Source organism: Myotis lucifugus, unplaced genomic scaffold (genome assembly GCF_000147115.1).
Source record: "Myotis lucifugus unplaced genomic scaffold, Myoluc2.0 scaffold_187, whole genome shotgun sequence".
NCBI classification, from domain to species: Eukaryota; Metazoa; Chordata; class Mammalia; order Chiroptera; family Vespertilionidae; genus Myotis; species Myotis lucifugus.
In genome coordinates this window covers 983,266-1,004,860 of record NW_005871235.1, presented here as the reverse complement: position 1 = coordinate 1,004,860, position 21,595 = coordinate 983,266, and the positions used below count along the sequence as shown (strand labels likewise).

At 36.1% G+C, this 21,595-nt stretch overlaps 1 protein-coding gene across 1 annotated transcript in view; it reads left to right on the top strand.

Annotated features, from left to right (window-relative positions):
* EYS (eyes shut homolog (Drosophila)) overlaps positions 1-21,595 on the top strand; it is a 1,189,235-nt gene that overhangs the window by 764,781 nt on the left and 402,859 nt on the right. Inside the window, 1 exon segment of the mRNA XM_006096829.1 lies at positions 11,518-11,630. Within this exon segment, the coding sequence (XP_006096891.1) occupies positions 11,518-11,630 (113 nt within the window).

Sequence of the window (21,595 nt, the reverse complement as noted above, 5' to 3'; positions counted from 1 at the left end):
CACTAATTCTAATCATTAGGGCTCCATCCCATGATGTAAGCACCTCCCAGAAGCTCAAACTCCTAATACCATCATATTGGGTACTAGAATTTCAGCATGTGACTTGGGTGGGCTGGGGAGTATGGGGACATAAAAACAATCAGCCAATAGCAACAAGTGTGTTTGTATTGATTTTGTTTTTCTATCCTGGATATTTTGAGTAATTAAATCATGTATCCAATTAATCAACCAGCCTTCTTATTAAGGACTTAATCTGTGCCAACACAGTAAAAGGTGCAGGGGAAGATGAAAAGACAAGTATCCATTTGAGTTAACAAAATGAATGATTTGCCAAGAATTGCATAGAGTAACAATGAGAAAAGCAACATTAGAAAACAATAAAGATAGGGAGGATAGCAGGCTTTCTCAAAATTTGCTTTTTCACTGCTTGCATGGCTCAGTTGATTGCAGTGTTGTCCCATACACCAAAAGTCTATGGGTTCGATTCCCGGTCAGGGCACATATCTAGGTTATGGATTTGATCCCTGGTCAGGGCGCCTATGGAAGGCAACCAATCAACAGTTCTCTCTTACATCGATGTTTCTATATATTTCTCTCCTCCTATCTCTCTTTCTAAAAAATCAATAAAAACATATCCTTGCCCCGGGCTGATTGGCTCAGTGGTTAAAGCATCAGCCTGCAGACCAAAGGGTCTCGGGTTCCATTACTAGTCGAGGGCATATGCCTCCATTAAAGGTTCCCAACCCCAGTAGGTGGGTTTGTGGATGGCAGCCAATGGATGTGTATCAGGTCAATGTTTCCCTCCCCCCACTACCTCCCTTCCACTCTCTCTAGAAATCAATGGGGAAAATGTCCCTGGATGAGGATTAAAAAGAAACAAAATCTCCTTGGATGGAGATTTTTTTAATTGCTTATGTGAATGCATGACAATGAGATCAGCTAACACGTATTAAACATTTAAAGGCCAGGTATTGTTGTAAAATACTTTATATGTATTAACTTTAGAGTCCCACAATAGGCACAGTACATAGCTACTATTATTTTTCTTCTCATTTTACAGATTAAAAAAAACACAATATATTGATAGTTTAACAAGCCTGTCTATAATTATGCAGAAAGCAGAGCAGCTACAATTGATGCCCATGCTGGAAACCACTGTTATGGTTTCTAAAGAGGCAAGAGAGATCAAGGAAAAATATTTCTTTATAATAGACAATATTAAAGCATATTTACTTATGAATTGGGATGGTCCAATAGAGAGGGATGGGACAGAAAGTATGTTTTTCTACTAAAAACATTTGATACAAGTTTCAGAAGGAAAAAATTCAGGGCTTTTTATCTTTAAAAGTCCTCAATTATCTGATGAATTATTTATGGATTTGCTGTCTATTTCTGCTTCAACTCAAAGGACTATATGGTTTATTGAAACATTTTTTATCTTTATATATTTAGATATTTTGAGTTAAATAGAAATTATTCTGCCTCAGATCTCTTTTAAGGGCTAACAATAGAAACAATTGATGTTATTTATCAATCCACATAGGTATAGTTAGTGATGGACATAAATCTAATACATATAGATAGATATCTAAATATGTGATTAAAAAGAGAGAAAAAGAAGTTCTAGAACCTGTGATACTACTCTATTAAGCCTGACTTCTGTCAAAATATTTTTTCATTTTGCCATATTTAGATATATAGAATGATTGAAAACTGGCTTAAATCAAAACAAAAGTAAAGGAATCACAACATAATCACTTAGGTTTTGTGTGTGTGTGTGTTTTAATATATTTTTATTGATTTTTTTACAGAGAGGAAGGGAGAGGGATAGAGAGTTAGAAACATTGATGAGAGAGAAACATCAATCAGCTGCCTCCTGCACACCCCCCACTGGGGATGTGCCTGCAACCAAGGTACATGCATTTGACTGGAATTGAACCTGGGACCTTTCAGTCCACAGGCCAACGCTCTATCCACTGAGCCAAACCGGTTAGGGCTTGTTTTTTGTTGTTATTGTTTGCTTGCTTTGTTGATCCCTTGGTTATCTTAAAATTCTAGAAAATTGTCATACAACTTGATAAATCTTCATTCAACACAATTTGCTATTGTGTGGACTGGGTTTCAACACACTGCATTACCCATCTGCTTCATATATATATATCTACACTAATCAAAGACAAAGATGCTAATTGACCATACCTTCGCTACGCCCACCAGCCAATCAGAGTGACTATATACAAATTAACCCAACCAAGATGGTGGTTAATTTGCATATACTGACTTGGAGCAAAGACTGAAGACAACGTGGAAGCGAAGCGCTGCAGAAGGGAGCAAAGTAGAAGTGGCAGAGACAGGAACAGAGCCAAGGCAGCGGAGGCGGGAGGCAGGAGGGAAACCAGCCAGGCGGCAGAGCTGTAGGAAAACCAGCCGGGCGGCGGAGCTGTAGGAAAACCAGCCAGGTGGCAGAGGAATCTTACTGCAATCGGCCGCTAGTATATATATAAAATGCTAATATGCTAAGTGTCCGTCCAACCAGTCACTATGATGCGCACTGACCACCAGGGGCAGATGCTTAACACAGGAGCTGACATCATGCACACTGGCCATTTACAGAGAAACAGTACCACAGACCTGGTGCCCACAAAGCAACACTCGGCTTCCCCCAAGTGAGTCACAGCCCCCACCATCACCCCAGAGTGACAGCCCACCAAATCCCAGCCAATGCTGCCAAGACTCCATGGCGCAAAATGCGGCCCACAGCCCAGCCTAGCCCGGAAATGTTCGCTGTGGGCATGGGTAATGACATCCCGTAGCAATGCCCCGCTTCCTCTCCCTAGCAACAACTAGCCTTCTTGCAGTTGCTTCAGCACAGGAACATGACTTGCTTTATAGCCAGGTGGAAACATTTCACACTTTAACCAATGTATGTGAAATATTTCCCATGCCTCATCTCATTTGATCCTTACAGAAGTCCTGGAGTAGGTAGGAGACTCAGTGGAATCCTATTTTCTTTTCATTAGCCAGAAAACAGAGATTTAGAAAGCTTAGAAACTTGACCTGACTGAAAAGAAGAAATGGTGGACCTTGAAAATGACTTCAGGTTTTCTCACTGCACAGAATATAGTCAAACACTGCTGCAGTTAAATAATTTACCCTTTGTTCTCCCTGTGTGATCTACAATAATAATCTGCTTCGTGTTGATATTTACTGCTGTGTTGCTGACAATTACCTGAAAGAGAAGTTGGGGTGCTTCACTGGGCTGGAAAAAGTTAAGCTACATCAGAAAGCAGGTCTAATTAAGCAAACTTATTGTATATTTATAAAAGGCTAAATTGACTTGCACATGCGCGATACATATAAAGCTCTTGCTGGTGCCAATCGCACATGTGTGTTTCGATCTGTCATTGTTGATCATGAATTTAGTTGACAATTCTATTATAGAGAAAGAGCGAATAGTGATATTAAAATATTTCTTCTGCCCTAACTGGTTTTGCTCAGTGGATAGAGCATCGGCCTGCGGACTGAAGGGTCACAGGTTCGATTCCAGTCAAGGGCATGTACCTTGGTTGCGGGCACATCCCCAGTGGGGGGGGGGGGGCATGTGGGAGGCAGCTGATCAATGTTTCTCTCTCATCAATGTTTCTGACACTTTATCCCTCTCCCTTCCTCTCTGTAAAAAAATCAATAAAATATATATTTTTTAAAAAATATTTCTTCTAATTAATTTCCTTTCAATGTGCATGCATTTATGCACTGGGCCACTAATATGCAGATAAACATAGTTTTTTAGAATGTAAGCTTTTCCCAGAATAAATGAGTGCTTTCAATTGAAACATCCTTCTTCTTTCCTCCATTTCCTCTGTCTCTACAGAGAATGACAAGGAGAGTTTTAAGAGGGAAGTAGTATAGCCGAGTATGATATGCCAGAGCAAAATGGGGGTGAGATCAGCCTGCAGATGAGCAAATTACCTAACCTTCTTCTTATGCTTCAAATGTCTGGGGAAAAGCTATCAAAATTATGTGCAACAGCAGAACAGTGGGTAACAAGACATTTCTGTAAATTCTGGGATACATGGAAATATTTGTGAATTATTTTATGAATCTTAACGTTTGGAACTTGGTGCAATCATTTTCTATTAAGTACAAGGTCACCATAATGTTACTATTATTACAGCTTTTACGTGTTGTTTTTTTCAGATTCCAAAATATTTTATAAAATACTTATTTTCTAAAATGTGTTCAACGTATATTCCAACATTAGAAATGGGAATCTGAAGTAATAGAATGACCTAAAGAATATTTTGTAGGACAAAAAAAAAATGTTATCATTAGTGGACTCCATATGGAGACAATTCTGCAAAATTGCGAAAATGTCTTCTTTTCTAAAGCTTGATTCTGAATCTAAAGTCAGAGAGATGCTAGAAGATGAATTGGTTACTGGTGTCAACATAGTAGAATCTCCCTTATTTCCAAATGCATTTTGTATTCAGTGAACTGTGACCAGCAAAAAACTGAGAAGTTGCAACATTTGACTTAAACTTTCATTTTTATTGCTGACTTCTTCTAGTAACTATTGCAAGTAGTAGAAAACTCCATATTTTATCTTTTTAGTTCAAGGCAAATACAGGATCTCCCATTTCCTGTATTACACTTTAACAATATATAAGTGCTTTGTTATTTCAGAAAGTCTTCAACTATCAAATAGGGTATCAGAAAGTTGCAAGTTCAGAAGTTTTTTAAGAGTTTCTTAACTTTTGAATTTTAAAATTGAAAAAAATTACTAGTAAAGACTTTTAAATAATATTTCTTTATTTTTACTTAAAATCAGGAGAATCTCAAATTTGCCAGGACCAGTTTGGCTCAGTGGATAGAGCGTCAGCCTGCGGACTGAAAGGTCCCGGGTTCGATTCCGGTCAAGGGCATGTACCTGGGTTGCGGGCACATCCCCCGTGGGAGATGTGCAAGAGGCAGCTGGTCGATGTTTCTCTCCCATCGATGTTTCTAACTATCTATCTCTCTCCCTTCCTCTCTGCAAAAAATCAATAAAATATATTTAAAAGAAAAAAAAAATCAGGAGAATCTCAAATTTAAAGAAAACATTTGCTTTATTTCTAATGTAAGATTTTAATTATTTATTTTACAGAATCATTAACTCTTATCTGATAATAAACAATATCATAGACCAAAATTCTATATCAGTTGGCATTTTCCTAATTGCTTAGATTATGATTTAATTTTCATAAGGTATTACTTTCAATAAATATTATTTTCATTGTAAAGTTATGTGGCAATTGATATAATTGGTATCTAATTAAATTTTAACTCCTGAAATAATGCCAAATTTGGGACCCTAAGAAAATACACTGAGGGGCCAGATTATTATGACTACCAATCAGTACTTAGTTGGGCCACCTTTTGCCTTCAATACTGCAGCGATTCTTCTTGGCATTGACATCACGAGATGTTGAAAGGTGATGCAAGGAATCTGACACCATGCCTGATGAATAGCACTGTCCAGTTCTGTGAGATTTGATGGTTGTGGAACCAGCTGCCTAATGGCTCTTTTAACTTCGTCCCACAAATGCTCAATTGGATTGAGATCTGGTGATTGTGGGGGCCACCTAAGCAAGGTAAAGTCTCCCTCATGTTCTTGAAACCACTCCTGCACAATACGAGCACCGTGGCATGGCGCATTGTCTTGTTGGAAGAAGCCATCTCCATTGGGATAAGCCATCAGCAAGCATGATAGGATGAACTTGATCAGCAACGATACTTAGGTATGTTGTGCTATTCAGATGTTGTTCCACACTAATCAGAAGGTCCAAATCATGCCAGGAAAACATGCCCCAAACCATAACACTGCCCCCACCAGCTTGAAGGGTTGTATTCATGCATGTGGGGTGCATGCTTTCACGCTGTTTCCATCAAATTCTCACTCTGCCATCTGCATGATGCAACTGGAAACATGATTCATCAGACCACATGGCTTTTTTCCAATGCTTGAATGTCCAATCCTTGTGTTCCTGTGTGAATTGGAGATGTTTTATCTTGGTAACTGCAGACAGCAAAGGTGTTCGAACAGGCCTTCGGCTTCCATATCCCATATGATGCAGTGTATGGCTAATTTGCCTACAAATGTCAGGTGGTCATAATAATCTGGCCACTCAGTGTGTGTGTGTGTGTGTGTGTGTGTGTGTGTGTGTGTGTGTGTGTGTGTTTAAAGTATTATGAATAGCAGTACATATGTCTCCTTTTTCCCTCATTTACCTCCCCGGGCCTCCCCCAACCCCCACCCCCGGCACATGCCCTCACCTCCCTAGTGTCTGTGTCCATTGGTTATGCTTATATGCATGCATGCAAGTCCTTTGGTTGATCTCTTACCACCACCCCCCAACCCTCCCTGCCTTCGTGCTGAAGTTTGACAGTCTATTCAATGCCTCTTTGTCTCTATTTTTCTTCATCAGTTTATGATGTTCTTTATATTCCACAAATGAATGAGATCATGTGGTAGTTACTTTCTCTGACTGGCTTTATTTTGCTTAGCATAATGCTCTCCAGTTCCATCCATGCTGTTGCAAATGGTAAGAGTTCCTTATTTTTTACAGCAGCATAGTATTCCATTGTGTAGATATACCACTGTTTTATAATCCACTCATCTACTGATGGGCACTTAGGCTGTTTCAAAATATCAGCTATTATAAGTTGTGCTGCTATGAACATAGGGGTGCACATATCCTTTCTGGTTGGTGTTTCTGTTTTCTTGGGATATATTCCTAGAAGTGGGTTACTGGGTCAACTGGGAGTTCCATTTTTAGTTTTTTGAGGAAACTCCATACTGTTCTCCACAGTGGCTGCAGCAGTCTGCATTCCCACCAGCAGTGCAGGAGGGTTCCTCTTTCTCCTCATCCTCACCAGTACTTGTCGTTTGTTGATTTGTTGATGATAGCCATTCTGACAGGTGTGAGATGGTACCTCATTGTTGTTTTGATTTGCATCTCTCGGATGATTAGTGACTTTGAGCATGTTTCATATGTCTCTTGGCTTTCTGAATGTCCTCTTTTGAAAAGTGTCTATTTAGGTCCTTTGCCCATTTTTTTATTGGATTTTTTATCTTCCTTTTGTTGAGTTGTATGAGTTTCCTATAAATGTTGGAGATTAAACCCTTATCAGAGATAACATTGGCAAATATGTTATCCTATGCAGTGGGCTTTCCTATTGTTTTGCTGATGGTTTCTTTTGCTGTGAAGAAGCTTTTTATTTTGATGTAGTCCCATTTGTTTATTTTCTCCTTAGTTTCCATTGCCCTAGAAGCTGTATCAGTAAAGACATTGCTACGACAAATATCTGCTATTTTGCTGTCTATGGCTTCTTCTAAGACTTTTATGCTTTCCCATCTTACTTTTAAGTCCTTTATCAATTTTATTTTTGGGTATGGTGTAAGTTGGCAGTCTGGTTTCATTTTTTTTCATGTATCTGTCCAATTTTCCCAACACTAATTATTGAAGAAACTGTCTTGACTCCAATGTATGCTCTTGCCTCCTTCATTGAATATTAATTGAGAGTAATGTCTTGGGTCTATTTCTGGGTTCTCTGTTATGTTCCATTGATCTATATATCTGTTCTTGTGCCAGTACCAGGCAGTTTTGAGAACAGTGGCTTTGTAATACAGCTTGATATCTGGTATTATGAGCCCTCCAACTTTGTTCTTCTTTCTCATGATTGCTGCAGCTATTCTTGGTCTTTTTTATTCCAGATGAATTTTTGGAGTATGGTCTTTGAAGTATGCCATTGGTATCTTAATAGGAATTGTTTTGAATTTTAGATTGCTTTGGGTAGTATGTACATTTTAATGATGTTGATTCTACCAATCCATGAACATGGCATATTCTTCCATTTGTTTATGTCTTCCTCTATATCTTTTTTCAGTATCCTGTAATTTTCTGAGTACAGGTCCTTTACTTCCTTGGTTAAAGTTATTCCTAGGTATCTTAATTTTTTGTTACAATGGTAAATGGGATTGTTTTTTTGTTTTGTTTTGTTGTTTTTTAGTTTCTCTTTATATGAGTTCATTATTGGTGTATAAAAAAGCCATAGATTTCTGGGTGTTAATTTTGTATCCTACTACATTGCCAAATTCATTTATTAATTCTAGTAGTTTTTTGATGGAGTCTTTAGGGTTTTCTATGTACAATATCATGTCATCTGCAAATAGTGACAATTTTACTTCTTCTTTTCCAATTTGGATGCCTTTTATTTCTTCTTCTTGTCTGATCACTATGGCTAGTACTTCCAGGACTATGTCAAACAGGAGTGGTGAAAGTGGCATCCTGTCTTGTTCCTGTTCTTAGGGCAAATGGTTTTAGTTTTTGCCCATTGAGTATGATGTGGGTTGTAGGTTTGTCATATATGGCTTTTATTATGTTGTGGTATGATCCTTCTATTCCCACCTTGCTGAGAGTTTTGTTTTTGTTTTTTATCAATAAAGGGTGTTGGATTTTGTCAAATGCTTTTTCTGCATCAGTTGATATGATTATGTTTTTTATATCTCAATTTGTTTATGTGGTGTATCACGGTTGTTGATTTGCAGATATTGTACCATCCTTCCATGCCCAGAATAAATCCCACTTGGTCATGGTGTATGATCTTTCTAACGTAATGCTGAATCTGATTTGCTAGAATTTTGTTGAGAATTTTGTCATCTATGTTCATAAGGGATATTGGCCTGTAATTCTCTTTCTTTGAATTGTCTTTATCTGGTTTAGGATTAGGGTAATCTGGCTTTTTCTGGCTTTGTAGAAAGAGCTCAGAGGTGTTCTTTCCTCTTGAATTTTTTGGAATAGTCTGAGGAGGATAGGTTTTATTTCTTCTTTGAATATTTGGTAAAACTCCCCTCTGAAGCCATCTGGCCAAGAGCTTTTGTTTGTTGGAAGTTTTCTGGTTACTGCTTCAATTGCCTCCATAGTTATCAGCCTATTCAGATATTTTTATTGTTCCTGATTGAGTTTTGGAAGGTCGTATTTTTCTAGGAATATGTCCATTTCTTCTAGGTTGTTGGAATGGAGTTGCTCATAGTATTTTTTAATGATTCTTTCTATTTCTGTGGGTTCTGTTGTTATTTTGCCTCTTTCATATCTGATTTTGTTTATATGGGTCCTCTTTCTTTGCTTCTTGGTTAGCCTGACTAGAGGTTCATCAGTCTTATTTATCCTTTCAAAGAACCAGCTCTTGGTTTCATTGATCTTTTGTAATGTTTTTTTTTGTTTGTTTTTTGTTTGTTTGTTTTTTTGTCTCTATGTCATTTATTCCCACTCTGATCTTTATTATTTCCTTCCTTCTGCTCACTCTGGGATTTTCTTGTTGCTCTCTTTCTAATTATTTAAGTTGTAGGGTTAGGTAATTTATTACTATTTTTTTCTCTTGCTGCTTTTAAGATTCTCTCTTTGCCTTTAACCTTTGGCATTTTGACTATGATATGTCTTGGTGTAGGCCTTTTGGGTTCATCTTATTTGGAACTCTGTGCTTCCTAGACTTGTAAGTCTATTTCTTTCCCCAGGTAGGGAACGTTTTCTGCCATTATTTCTTCAAATAGGTTTTCAATAACTTGCTCTGACTCTTCTTCTGGCACCCCCACGATGCAAACGTTGGTACATTTGAAGTTGTCCCAGAGACTCCTTACAATATCTTCATATTTTTGGATTCTTTTCCTTTTTGCTCTTCTGATTGGATGTTTTTTGCTTCCTCATATTCCAAATTGCTGATTTGATTACATATTCACAAGTTCTACCATTCACAATCATTGCAATCAAAAGTATTTTTCTAAAACCATTTTTATTTTTATAATTTAAAAATTTTAAGCTTTACTAACTAATATGTTTGTGAGGTTTCAGGAGAGGTATATGTAAACTTTACTTTAAAATGTAAAATTTAGGTGTATTTTTTTATTAAATTTATTGGGGTGACATTGGTTAATAAAATTATATAGGTTTCAGGTGTACAATTCTATAGTAGATCATTTGTATATTGTATTGTGTCTTCACCACCCCAAATCAAGTCTCCCACCATCACTATTTATCCCCCTTATGCCCTCTTCTACCTCCCACCACCCTCTTTTCCCTCTGGTAATCACCATACTGTTGTCTGTGTCTAAGTGTTGTTGTTGTTGTGTTTTTCTTTGCTTAATCCTTTAAACTTTTTACCCAAACCTCAACCCCCTTCTGTAATAAAATAAATGTGATAAACTATATGATTAAGGAAGCTCATAAAAACTTTAAACTAACAATTACAAATCGATACTTTCCCTCTGCAGCATCTAAGAGCCAAATGTTTTTATTTTTCCTTGGAATCGAATGACTTCTTGGTAAACTTACTATGTGAAATATTGTTTTATTTTCTAGTTCAGTCATCTTTGACACTTGACAGAGTGTTACTTGCCAAAAGGGTTTGCAGTACATTTTAGCCTCATAGGGGAAAAAAAGAAAAGGTTTAAAAGTTTTTAAACTAAGACTATAAGTGAAAAGATGGAATAAAATATATTCACCCCAGAATTTCTAAACAAAGTTAAGGTCTTATTCTATCATTTATTTATTTACAATATTACACTCAATAAGAAACCAAGTCTTAAGAATGCAAATAGTAAATATTTATAATTCAGCAATCAATGTATTTTTCAGTATATAAGTCTAATGATTGCCCTGGTCATAAGTCAGTCTATCTTAGCATGAATTTTTTAATAATATTGAGAGCATAACAGAAAACAACTTGAAATAAATGCTCACTCCTAACTATTGAATTTTGAGATGTGCCTCTTTCTAGTTTTTTTAATATCTCTTTTTCACATAAATGTAAATTTATAGAGACATAAAATTACTGGTGTAGTATAATATGTTCATGGTGAATAGAACAAAAAGTCATATTTATGCTTATCTTTAAGAGGTTATATTTGTTCCTTAAAACAAGTGCTTTCCAATTCCTTATGTTCTCTTTTTTGCTCTTGGCCCTTTGATGATCTTTCTGGATACATGTTTCACCCAGATTATTCAGGCCATGCAACTGAATCCGAAAGATAGGCTGCATCGGGGCTATAGGATGTCACGAGTATTTGTAGCTTGCTCTGTTTTCTTTGACCCCAGAAGGAGCAGTTTTTATTGATGTGTCTATAGCTGTGGATGGAACAAGGTACTAATGGCTGAAAGGAAAAGTGCAAGGAACAAAGGCAAAAGATGGAAAAGTGTATCAGCTTTTTCCTGTTTTTCAATGTAATCAACTGTATTAATGAACACATTTTCCTTATTCATATACAAATGACAGTGAATTTCATACAATAAGATTATGGACTCCACATAACTTTTGAATAAGGTGGTATTTTTTCCTACTATTTTTGGGATAATTTATGAAAAGAGTTCAATTACTTTCTACCAATATATTGAATAAATGAAATCAGTCCTAAAATCTGATTGTATACTCTGACCAGTTTGCAACATGAAGAAAATAATGTAAGTCCCCCTCTCTCTTTCCTAGGTTTCTGGATCATTTGAGAATTTTACTGGCTGCATAGAAGTTGTAGAAATCAATAACTGGGGATCTTTCATTCCATCCAAGGCAGTGAAAAAAATTCACATCGATAACTGCAGGTAAAATACCACTAATGAATTTTCAAATAATTGTTCAAATAACCACATCAAAAGATAAGATTTCCATTTGAAATAATCTAATCATTTGGTTGTTCTTCACACTTCCACATTCTAATTTACTTTCTTGCAGACTATAGAATTTGTAAGCTCTATCCCAATTAAGTTGGAACATTTATTTATAATCAGTTTCTTCTTTATACTGATAAGAAACATCATATCTACTGAAAAAAAGATCAGTGAGTTGGATTAGAAAACATCATCTCTCAGTATTTAAGTACAAGCACACTGACAGTCATGCAGGCGGTATATTGCTCAGAGTGCTAAAATGTATTTTTCTGCTACTATATCTCTCTCAAAAAGTTGTCCTTGTGCTTGAATGTCCATCTTAGTGACACATTCTTTTCAGATAACCTTCTCTGGTTATAGAAATCTCTACCTATGTTGGGGGGAAGAGCTAGTACAGTTGACTCCGTATTAGGCATTAAAACATTAGTATAAATTGGTTTTTAAAAAAACTCCCTTACAATTAAGAAAAAAGGATCATTTTTGGAGCTTTATAGTGCATTGTTATATGTTCTCACAAGTTAGGTAGGATGGCAGGGTGGGGCATGGTGTTTGGTCACAGGATAGCCTAAAAACATATTAATTTATTCTACCAAAATTTTTAGAAGTACTGAAATCTTTCTGTGCACTCTGGTCCAATGTGAATAAACAGCCACACAGTGCCAGTTGTTAAGGAATTTATAATGTAATTAGAGGCCCAGTGCATGACATTCGTGCATTCAGGGTGTGCAGGGGATCCCTCAGCCTGGCCTGCACCCTTTAGCAGTCCAGGAGCCCTCAGGGGATGTCCAACTGACGGCTTTGGCACGCTCCCCACAGTCAGACATCCTTAGCACTGCCGCGGAGGTAGGAAAGGCTCCTGCCACCACTGCTGCAGTCACCAGTCTTCAACCCAGTTTGTGGTTGAGCAACACTCCCCCTGTGGGAGCACACTAACCACCAGGGGGGCAGCTCCTGCATTGAGCGTCTGCCCCCTGGTGGTCAGTGCACATCATAACGACTGGTCATTTGGCCGTTCGGTCGATTTGCATATTACCCTTTTATTATATAGGATAGAGGAGCTATTGATGAAATGTTTAAATGAATATATGAACATGAAAAGTGCTAAGGAAAAAAACAGAAGGCTATGAGAACCTCACATATTTGAGTAAAATCAAACTTACTCCTTCATTTTTTGTGTGTGGGGGGAGGTTGGTATTATTCATATTTAAGAATTAAAGAAATACTTCAGAAGGTAAAATAATTCACCTTAAAATCTTTATTGTTGAAAGTATTATAAATGCCCCCTTTGTCCCCCATTGACCCCTTCTATCCCACCTCCTGCCCTAGACTAATGCATTTACAATATATTTGTAGCAACTATTATACAGTAGTAGGCAGGGTGCTTTTATTTTGCTTGTTTGTCTGTATGTTTTGTTTTTAATCAAATGAAAACTTGATGTCTTACATTACATACATTAGATGGGTCCCAGCAATTTTAATATAAATCAAACACACATAAGTCCTTATATTTTACTACTTATTCCTAATTTTTTTAAAAAGCATATGTCCATTTTTTTATGATTTACAATTAGAAGTATTTTCTAACAATTATTTATCCCTTAGATTCTTTGTTCTATACCTTCTCTGTCAAATACTATGTGATCTGTTAACTATTACTAAGTTAATTATGAGCAGTCACTAGGTAGTAAGTCCATTGAAAAGGATGCAGTTCTTTGACAATTTATACATTCATCTGCTAATTTAATAATACGATAAACATACATGTTTCTATTATTTTTATAAAAGCGGGACACACTTGACTTTTGCTTATAGGAATAAGTATAAAACAAGAACAAAAACAAAAATTCATAGTGTAATCTCAGCTATCTTCAAGGCAATTGTAAATGTTGTCTTTTCTTGGTCTCTCTTCTAATATAGTCCTATTTTATTTAAAATGCCATTCATTTGACCTTTATTTTGTAATATTGGTTCTTTAACCACTGGCTAGGACTTAAAGCTTCTAGTGATATTATCCCTCCCTACAAAATCCAACAGAGCTGTAGACATATAAGAGGTATTTTGCTTATAGTTAGAGTTAGTACAACTGGCAACGATTATAGTGTGTGCTCCTTGTGGATATGGACTATGTAGGCCAGGGGTCCTCAAACTACAGCCCGCGGGCCACATGCAAATACAAATATTGTATTTGTTCCCATTTTGTTTTTTTTACTTCAAAATAAGATATGTGCAGTGTGCATAGGAATTTGTTCATAGTTTTTTTTTAAACTATAGTCCGGCCCTCCAACAGTCTGAGGGACAGTGAACTGGCCCCCTGTTTAAAAAGTTTGAGGACCCCTGCTGTAGGCCATTCACTGTCATTTCCCTGGAATAGCAGATGTTCCAAGTTTTACTCTATAAAGTAGCTTGTAATTCTATTGTGTGATTATTTCTTCATACACATTTTTACTTTGAGATTCCCATTAGATTTACTCTACACAGTGATTCTGAAATATTTTGGCTTTTGCACTCTTAAAAATTATTATTGGCTGCTAAGAGCTTTTAAAAAAATATACAGAATATAACATTTTCATCGGTGTTTATCATATTAAAAAACTGAGGAGTTTAAGTATATTTATCATTTAATTCTTGTAAAATAAAAAGATAAACTCATTACATATTAACATAAATAACATAGAATAGTGTACTTCTATAAAAATAACTATACTTGACAAACATAAAAATGATAGAAGAGTGTAATGTTTTACATATTTTGCACATATTTTTAATGAAGACGCCTGAATTCTCATATGTGCTTCTGCATTCAATCTGTCCAATAATTGCTCACTGTGGTAGTTGAAGAAATCTTGCCTCACACATATATTTGGACATGATAGGGTATTATTAAAAGGCTTTTCAGAGAATTGGAAATACTTTTATTTGATATTACACCAAAACTTGGTAATAATAGATTGTTAAAGGTTAGTTGTAATATGTAATGTGAAACCTTGATCAGTGAGCCTTTACACTCTTAAATTCAAACCCATTGTCCTATTTTACATTTTTAAAAATATATTTTTATTTATTTCAGAGAGGAAAGGAGAGGGAGAGATAGAAATATCAATGATGAGAAAGAATCATTGATTAGCTGCCTCCTGATCGCCCCCGGGATCGAGGCCACAACAGGGGCATGTCCTGACCTGAATCAGACACTGATCTTCTAGTTCATAGCAGTTAACTGCCACGATATTTTGAATTTAATTAAAAAAGGTCCACCGCTTGCATGTATAGATGCTTATGGCGTACAAATTTAAGTCACCACTCAACCCCTGAGCCACACAGGCTGGGACTATTTTACATTTTGAATGGTTCTTTTACCCATGCATGATTTTGTACTATCACTTACAAAATATTGTTTTTGAGTTATTCAGCTGCCTCAAATATCTAGACACAGCAGTACAAAATATCAAAAAAATCTTAGCTGTGACTATGCCCTTCAATCTCATCAGGAAAGTTTTTAACTATTGTAAAGCTGTCAAACTCACAATAGTGGATAAGATTTTTTTCCAAAATTCTAATATTTCCTTAAACGCTCAGATTTTAATATTGACAACAAATACTATTAGTTACTTTCTTTGACGTGACAGGCTCATTTTGTTTTTGAGAAACTCTCTACCTAATACCTTGAGTTGCATAACCATAGTTTGAATGTTAGTTGTTATTTCAAGAAGCTAGCTGGGCTCGCGTGCTACATAATCACATAAGTACTCCTCTAAGTACTTCTCCTTGAGCTCAGCAGGCAGCAGGAGTTTACTTTATGCATTGTCCCCTTTGACTCACACATTATTAAGAAGGCATATAATTATAAGTTATAGTTTTAAAAATAATAGTTTTGCCACTGCCTCAAGTACATTCTTGAGTAAAATTAGCAATTTTCAACTGTAAGTCGAGAATACTATACCGATTAATGTAAGTTGGTGTCACCATTTTTATTCATAGTAAGGCATTATAGTTTTATCCACCATTACTCTTGTACTATCAGTGTGAATGTAAACACAGTGAAAAAGTCACAAAGCATCTTGGTGTTATTAAAAATATTTTAACCTCACAGACCATATGAAAGATTGTTGGAGTCTTTTTCATCACACTATGAGAAATACTGCTTTCCATTAATTTGGCATTTGGTTCCCTATTTGCCTGATTATATCGCACAGGTAGTTACTGTCACAGTGGAGGACTATGTGAGATTCCGAATTTTATTACAGGGACTATAGTCCTACCATTTTATATTATAGCATTGAGATGCTACTGTCGAGAAGTCAAAACTAAAATTAATACTAGTCTCAGTCTTACACACATAAAGATGAATAACCCCACAGTTTGTTGATTTCTTGCTTGAGGCTCATTAATATATTCTCTTTATTGACCAAAAGACTTCTATGAGTTAATTCTTACTATACTAATTTTTATTATATATCTTTCATTCACTTCAAAGCTTCTAGGAAATATTTCTATATAATATTTTCATCTTCTCTAATATTTTTAAATTATCATAAAATCTTGCTGTTTATACTTTTGAAATATATTCTTATTTGTAGAAAAATTATACGTGTTTAAAGTGTACATGATTATTTTATATACATATACATAGTGAAATGATTACTATAGTCAAGCTAATTAACATATATATCTCCTCACATAGCTACTTTTTTTTGTGGTGACAGCATTGAAATTTACTCTCTCAGCAAATTTCCAGTATTTCAGTATAGTCTTATTAAATTAACTATAGTCATCATGCTGTACATTAGATCTCCAGACTTCATCTTACATGACTGCAACTTTGTTTCTTTTAACCAACATCGCCCCATTCCCGACACCTACCTGCCCTGGTTATCACCATCCTACTATTAGACTATTTTCAACTCTATTATAAGTGAAATCATGAAATTTTTTCTTTTGGCATCTGGCTTGCTTCACTGAGCATAATGTCCTCCAGATTCATCCATGTTGTCATAGATGGCAGCATCTCCTTTTTTAAGACTGAATAATTGTCCATTATAGATAGATAGATAAGATAGATGATAGATAGATAGATAGATAGATAGATAGATGATAGGTAGATATCACAATTTATTTATCCATCAATAGACATTAGGTTGTTTCCATATTTTGACTATTGTGACTAATGTTTCAATGAACATAGGCTGCAGATATATCTTTGAGGTACTGATTTCATTTCTTTTGGGCAAATAACCAGAGGAGGGCTTGCTAGGTAACATGGTAGTTCTATTTTTAGTGTTTGTTTTTGTTTTTTTGTGTGTTTTTGTTTGTTTGTTTTGTTTGTTTTTTGCAGAGACTCCTATTGTTTTCTATAATGGCTATTCCAAATTTACATTGTAGTTTACAGGCCTCCCTTATCTCCATAGCTTCACCAATAGTTGTTTTTTTGTTTGTTTGTTTTTATAATAACCATCCTAACAGGGGTGAGATGACATTTCATTGTGGATTTGATTTGCATTTCCCTAATGATTAGTGATGTTGAGCAACTTTTCATAAACCTGTTGGCCATTTGTATGTCTTCTTTGGAAAATTCTCTGTTTAGGTCTTTGCCATTTCTTAATTGGTTTGTTTGCCTTTTTGATATTGGGTCATATGAGTTTCTGCTGTACATAGGGTTGTTAGCCCTTATCAGATATGGTGGTTTGCAAATATTTTCTTCCAGTCCATGGGTTGCCATTTTCCTGGTTGTTTCCGTTGCAGAAGTGGAGGGTTTTTTTTTGTTGTTGTTGTTTGTTTGTCTGTTTAATGTAGTTACACTTGTTTATTTTTGTTTTTGTTGCCTGAGTTTTTGCTGTCATATCCAAAAATAATTTCCAAGGCCAATATTAAAGAGCTTTCACTTTTTTGTTTTCTTGGCATTTTACAGTTTTACGTCTGACTCTTTGCATAACTTTAGCAAAGTTATTTAACTTCTCTGTACTTCAGTTTCCTTAGCTGTAAAATAAGAACAATAATAATAGTATCATAGGGTTGACATGAGAATTTAATGTAACTGTGTATAACCAATGCACTTAGGACAGTGCCTGGATACAGGAAGTGCTTCCATTTTGGTAACTATTGTAATTAGCAATCTTCACATGTGCTTATTGGACCACATTCCCAGTCAAGTAGGAGAATAGTCATTTGAAAAGAATAATACTAATTTTATTAACCAATGCTGCCCTAATAAATTCAATAAAAATTTTAATGAATACTTTCCATGAGAACTTCAAATGCGCTACCTTCATTTAAAAAAAATGTTTTTCTAGTACAAAATGAACAAAATAATACTCTAAAATAAATTTTAAGAAATAGATTCAAAGACACTAAACAGCAAAGTACAAATATAAAGTTGATAAGTTTTGTCACACTATAAATTGAGTTCATTTCTATTCCAATTTATCTTTTTCATTTTGCAAAAGTTTTTTCTTACTGAAATATATTTTTATTTCTCTGCATTGTGGAAACTTTCCATTGTTCTATTCATGCCTCTTTCAGATCTTTGTGCATTGTATGCTTTCCTTGACAATTGAAAGATATCAATATTTACATTTTAAAGTCTATTTTAATACTTGGGAAATGAACCATTCAGGAATAAAAAAACTATTTTTAGTTCTGCAATGAAATGCATTTAGTTGAGTTTACTTATGCAAATACAATCATATCCAGTAAAATTTTATATGAATCTTTTTCAAATGTTTCTATTTGAGGTTCTGGTGATTTATAACATGTTTTAGTCTTATGAAAAAACAGAAATTTTGTTTCTTTTGGAATAATAGCATTCATGGTTGTGTTCATGATTAATGATGGATCTGCAAAAGCTGTCTCATGTTCAAAACTGTCATGAGACCAAGAATGGTCATCTACCTCATTGTCCTCAGGCTTCTATATACTGCAAGATGCTTCTATATACTTCAATTTCTGCTTTTGGTATTAATAGATGGTAGTCTTCCAAATGGTTGCATTGTTTTCAGAATAAAATTTAAATTCTCTACTAGCTTTGCAACAAACAGTTTTTGCACCCCCTCCAGATATAGAATTTCCCCCACAGAAATAGTTGCACAGAAAAGAACACACTTGCTCAGTCCTTTCCACCCTCCCCCATTCCTTGCATCTGGGTGGGACTATTGAGCTAGTCCTCTTCAGTGGAATGAGAACTGAAGTAAAGTGTCTGTGATTTTCAGCCTGTGATGTTTAGGAAGTGCATTTGCTGTCATTTACTAGATGAGAAGGACTTCAGGATCTAACATATCACTGAAGCTTCTAAAGTTTAGAAAAGCTGATTCTTTAAAGAACCCTTCCCAAACAAAGCATTAAGAATATATAACATGAAGAACAACGCAGGCTCATTAAGATATGTCAGTGAAATATAACAACTAAGCTGTTCAGCAAAGATTAATTCAAAGGATGCTCTCTCCCTCCTGGTGACCTTCAGATGACCTCAAGGTAGCTGTCATTAGGTTGAGAGATAAAGATAAGGGAAGAAGAAAAAAACAAAATAATACTAAAGCCAGCTTGGGAATTATTGCAAGGAAAGAACACTGCATGTTGTTATTAACATGAACCTGACTAAATGTAAATAGATTGATGCCTCCTAAATGTTAATGGAAGTATATTGCCAAGAAAACCACAAGCCTTGATAAAAACAAAGAAACAGACAAACAAAAAAAAAGAAACACTAACTGTGAAACTTAGGGCCCCAAAATTGATACCTGAAGCACTATGTGTGAAAGCGCTGTCTTCCCCAAGGAGCACATTCTGTATAAAGCCCATTTCAGACCCAACCAAAGAGGAAAGCACCATGAACAGGGATCTTGCTAACCACAGAGAATCTGTCTAATCAAGGAACCTTCTCGAGTACCGAGGCAGAAAGAAGGTGTCACAACTGATAGCTTAGCTGCTCTTCATCATTGCTACGTATTCCCATTTCTGCCTTTCTGAATGGGCTTTTGTTTTCATTTTTTTGCACGTATCCTGTTCCTGCTCCATATGTTTATATGAAGGGTCAGGATTGTTTTTGAGTTTGTAGCTCTTCAGACCTTAAGAGGCCACATCCAGACCTGATGGAAAGGACTGGACATAACCTAGAAACCATTGACTTTGAGCAGTGACTAGAAGAGATTTTGTGCTCTATCTCTTGGAAAGGGACTAGGTATACTACCAGTATAGGAGAAAGGGGGCATGTATGGCTATTGAGTGGGTAGAGGAGCAGTCTATGGGAGACATAGCTAGCTGTCAAAGTAATGAGCTTTTACTAAAGGCAGCAGCCAACACAGTGACAACCTTTTCCTGCTACCTTGCCTCTAGGTCAAAGGTCAACAAAGATAGCCACAGGCTAATTTCAGCCACCACTCCTTACCAGGCCCAGGAACAAAGAAGGTCTTACATTTTAAATAGTTGGAAACAATTTTTTTAAGAATAATATTTTATGACACATAAATTAAATGAAATTCAAATTTCAGTGCCCATAAATAAACTATTACTGGCATACAGCCTCACCCAATCACTTACATATTATCTATGGCCCCTTGCAGCCTATAACCACAGAGTTGAGTAGTTGTCACAGAGACGCATGACCCAAAAAGCTTACAACATTTACTATCCAGTTCTTTACAGGAAAAGGTTGTCAATATAGTTCTCACAAATGGAACATGAAGAGGAATGAAGTATGTCATTCTCTCTTTTTCTTGTTCTTTTTTCCCTCACCTCTGGCTGGATGTAGAGAACTGTAAGAACCTAGCCACTGGTAGAATCACAGGTTAGAAGACACCTCAGAATTCAGGGGTCCTCAAACTTTTTAAACAGGGGGCCAGTTCACTGTCCCTCAGACCGTTGGAGGGCCGGACTATAGTATAAAAACTCACAAATGGAACATGAAGAGGAATGAAGTATGTCATTCTCTCTTTTTCTTGTTCTTTTTTCCCTCACCTCTGGCTGGATGTAGAGAACTGTAAGAACCTAGCCACTGGTAGAATCACAGGTTAGAAGACACCTCAGATCCTAAATCATTACATGGAGAAAGCCTGCCCTCTCAATCCCATTAGACGGCTAAGTGAGCAAAAATGAATGATTCTGTCAGGCCACTGAAATGTTTCAAATATATATTTTAATTGATTTTAGAGAGGAAGGGAGAGAGAGATAGAAACATTAATGATGAGAAGGAATCATTAATCAGCTGCCTCCTGCACATCCCCTACTGGGGATCAAGCCTGCATCCGGGGTATGTGCCCTAACTGTAAATAGAACTGTGACCTCCTGGTTCATAGGTCAACACTCAACCACTGAGGAACACTGGCCGGACTAGGCCACTGAAATTTGGTGGTTTATTCTTATAGCACTGTGGATTATACAAAATACTATAGACTGCTAAATTTTTAACCTATCTAAAGTATCAGGATGTTTCTGTTTATCCTCAAACATTCTTACTTAGCTGGTTGCATTATAGTCTTCTAGCTTCTGTCTCACCACTCCTCTATACTTATTTCTCCGTATTACAATATTTTTAACTTTTGCTATGCTGTGTATATTGAGATAAATAAAGAAGAGTTCCTGTCATTAAGGAACTCACAGCACATTGCAGAAAGAACACACTGACAGACAGTTATTCTAAAAATGGCAATTGCAATGATATAAATACTCCTTTGTTGCCATAAGAGTGACTGTGATTGATGCTAAGATATCCACAGACACAGAGAAAGTCTCTTAGAATAGGTACAGGGAGTGACATAGTAGCACACAGTCACCTATACTGGGCTTAGTCCTAGTCAGAGAGACAGCTGTCCTGGCCTTTAATTCCAGAGATAGTATTCAACTGCAACAGATACTGCTTGGAACAGTAGACAGTCCCTTCAGGTCCTTTAACAAACTCACTGATTACCATGATC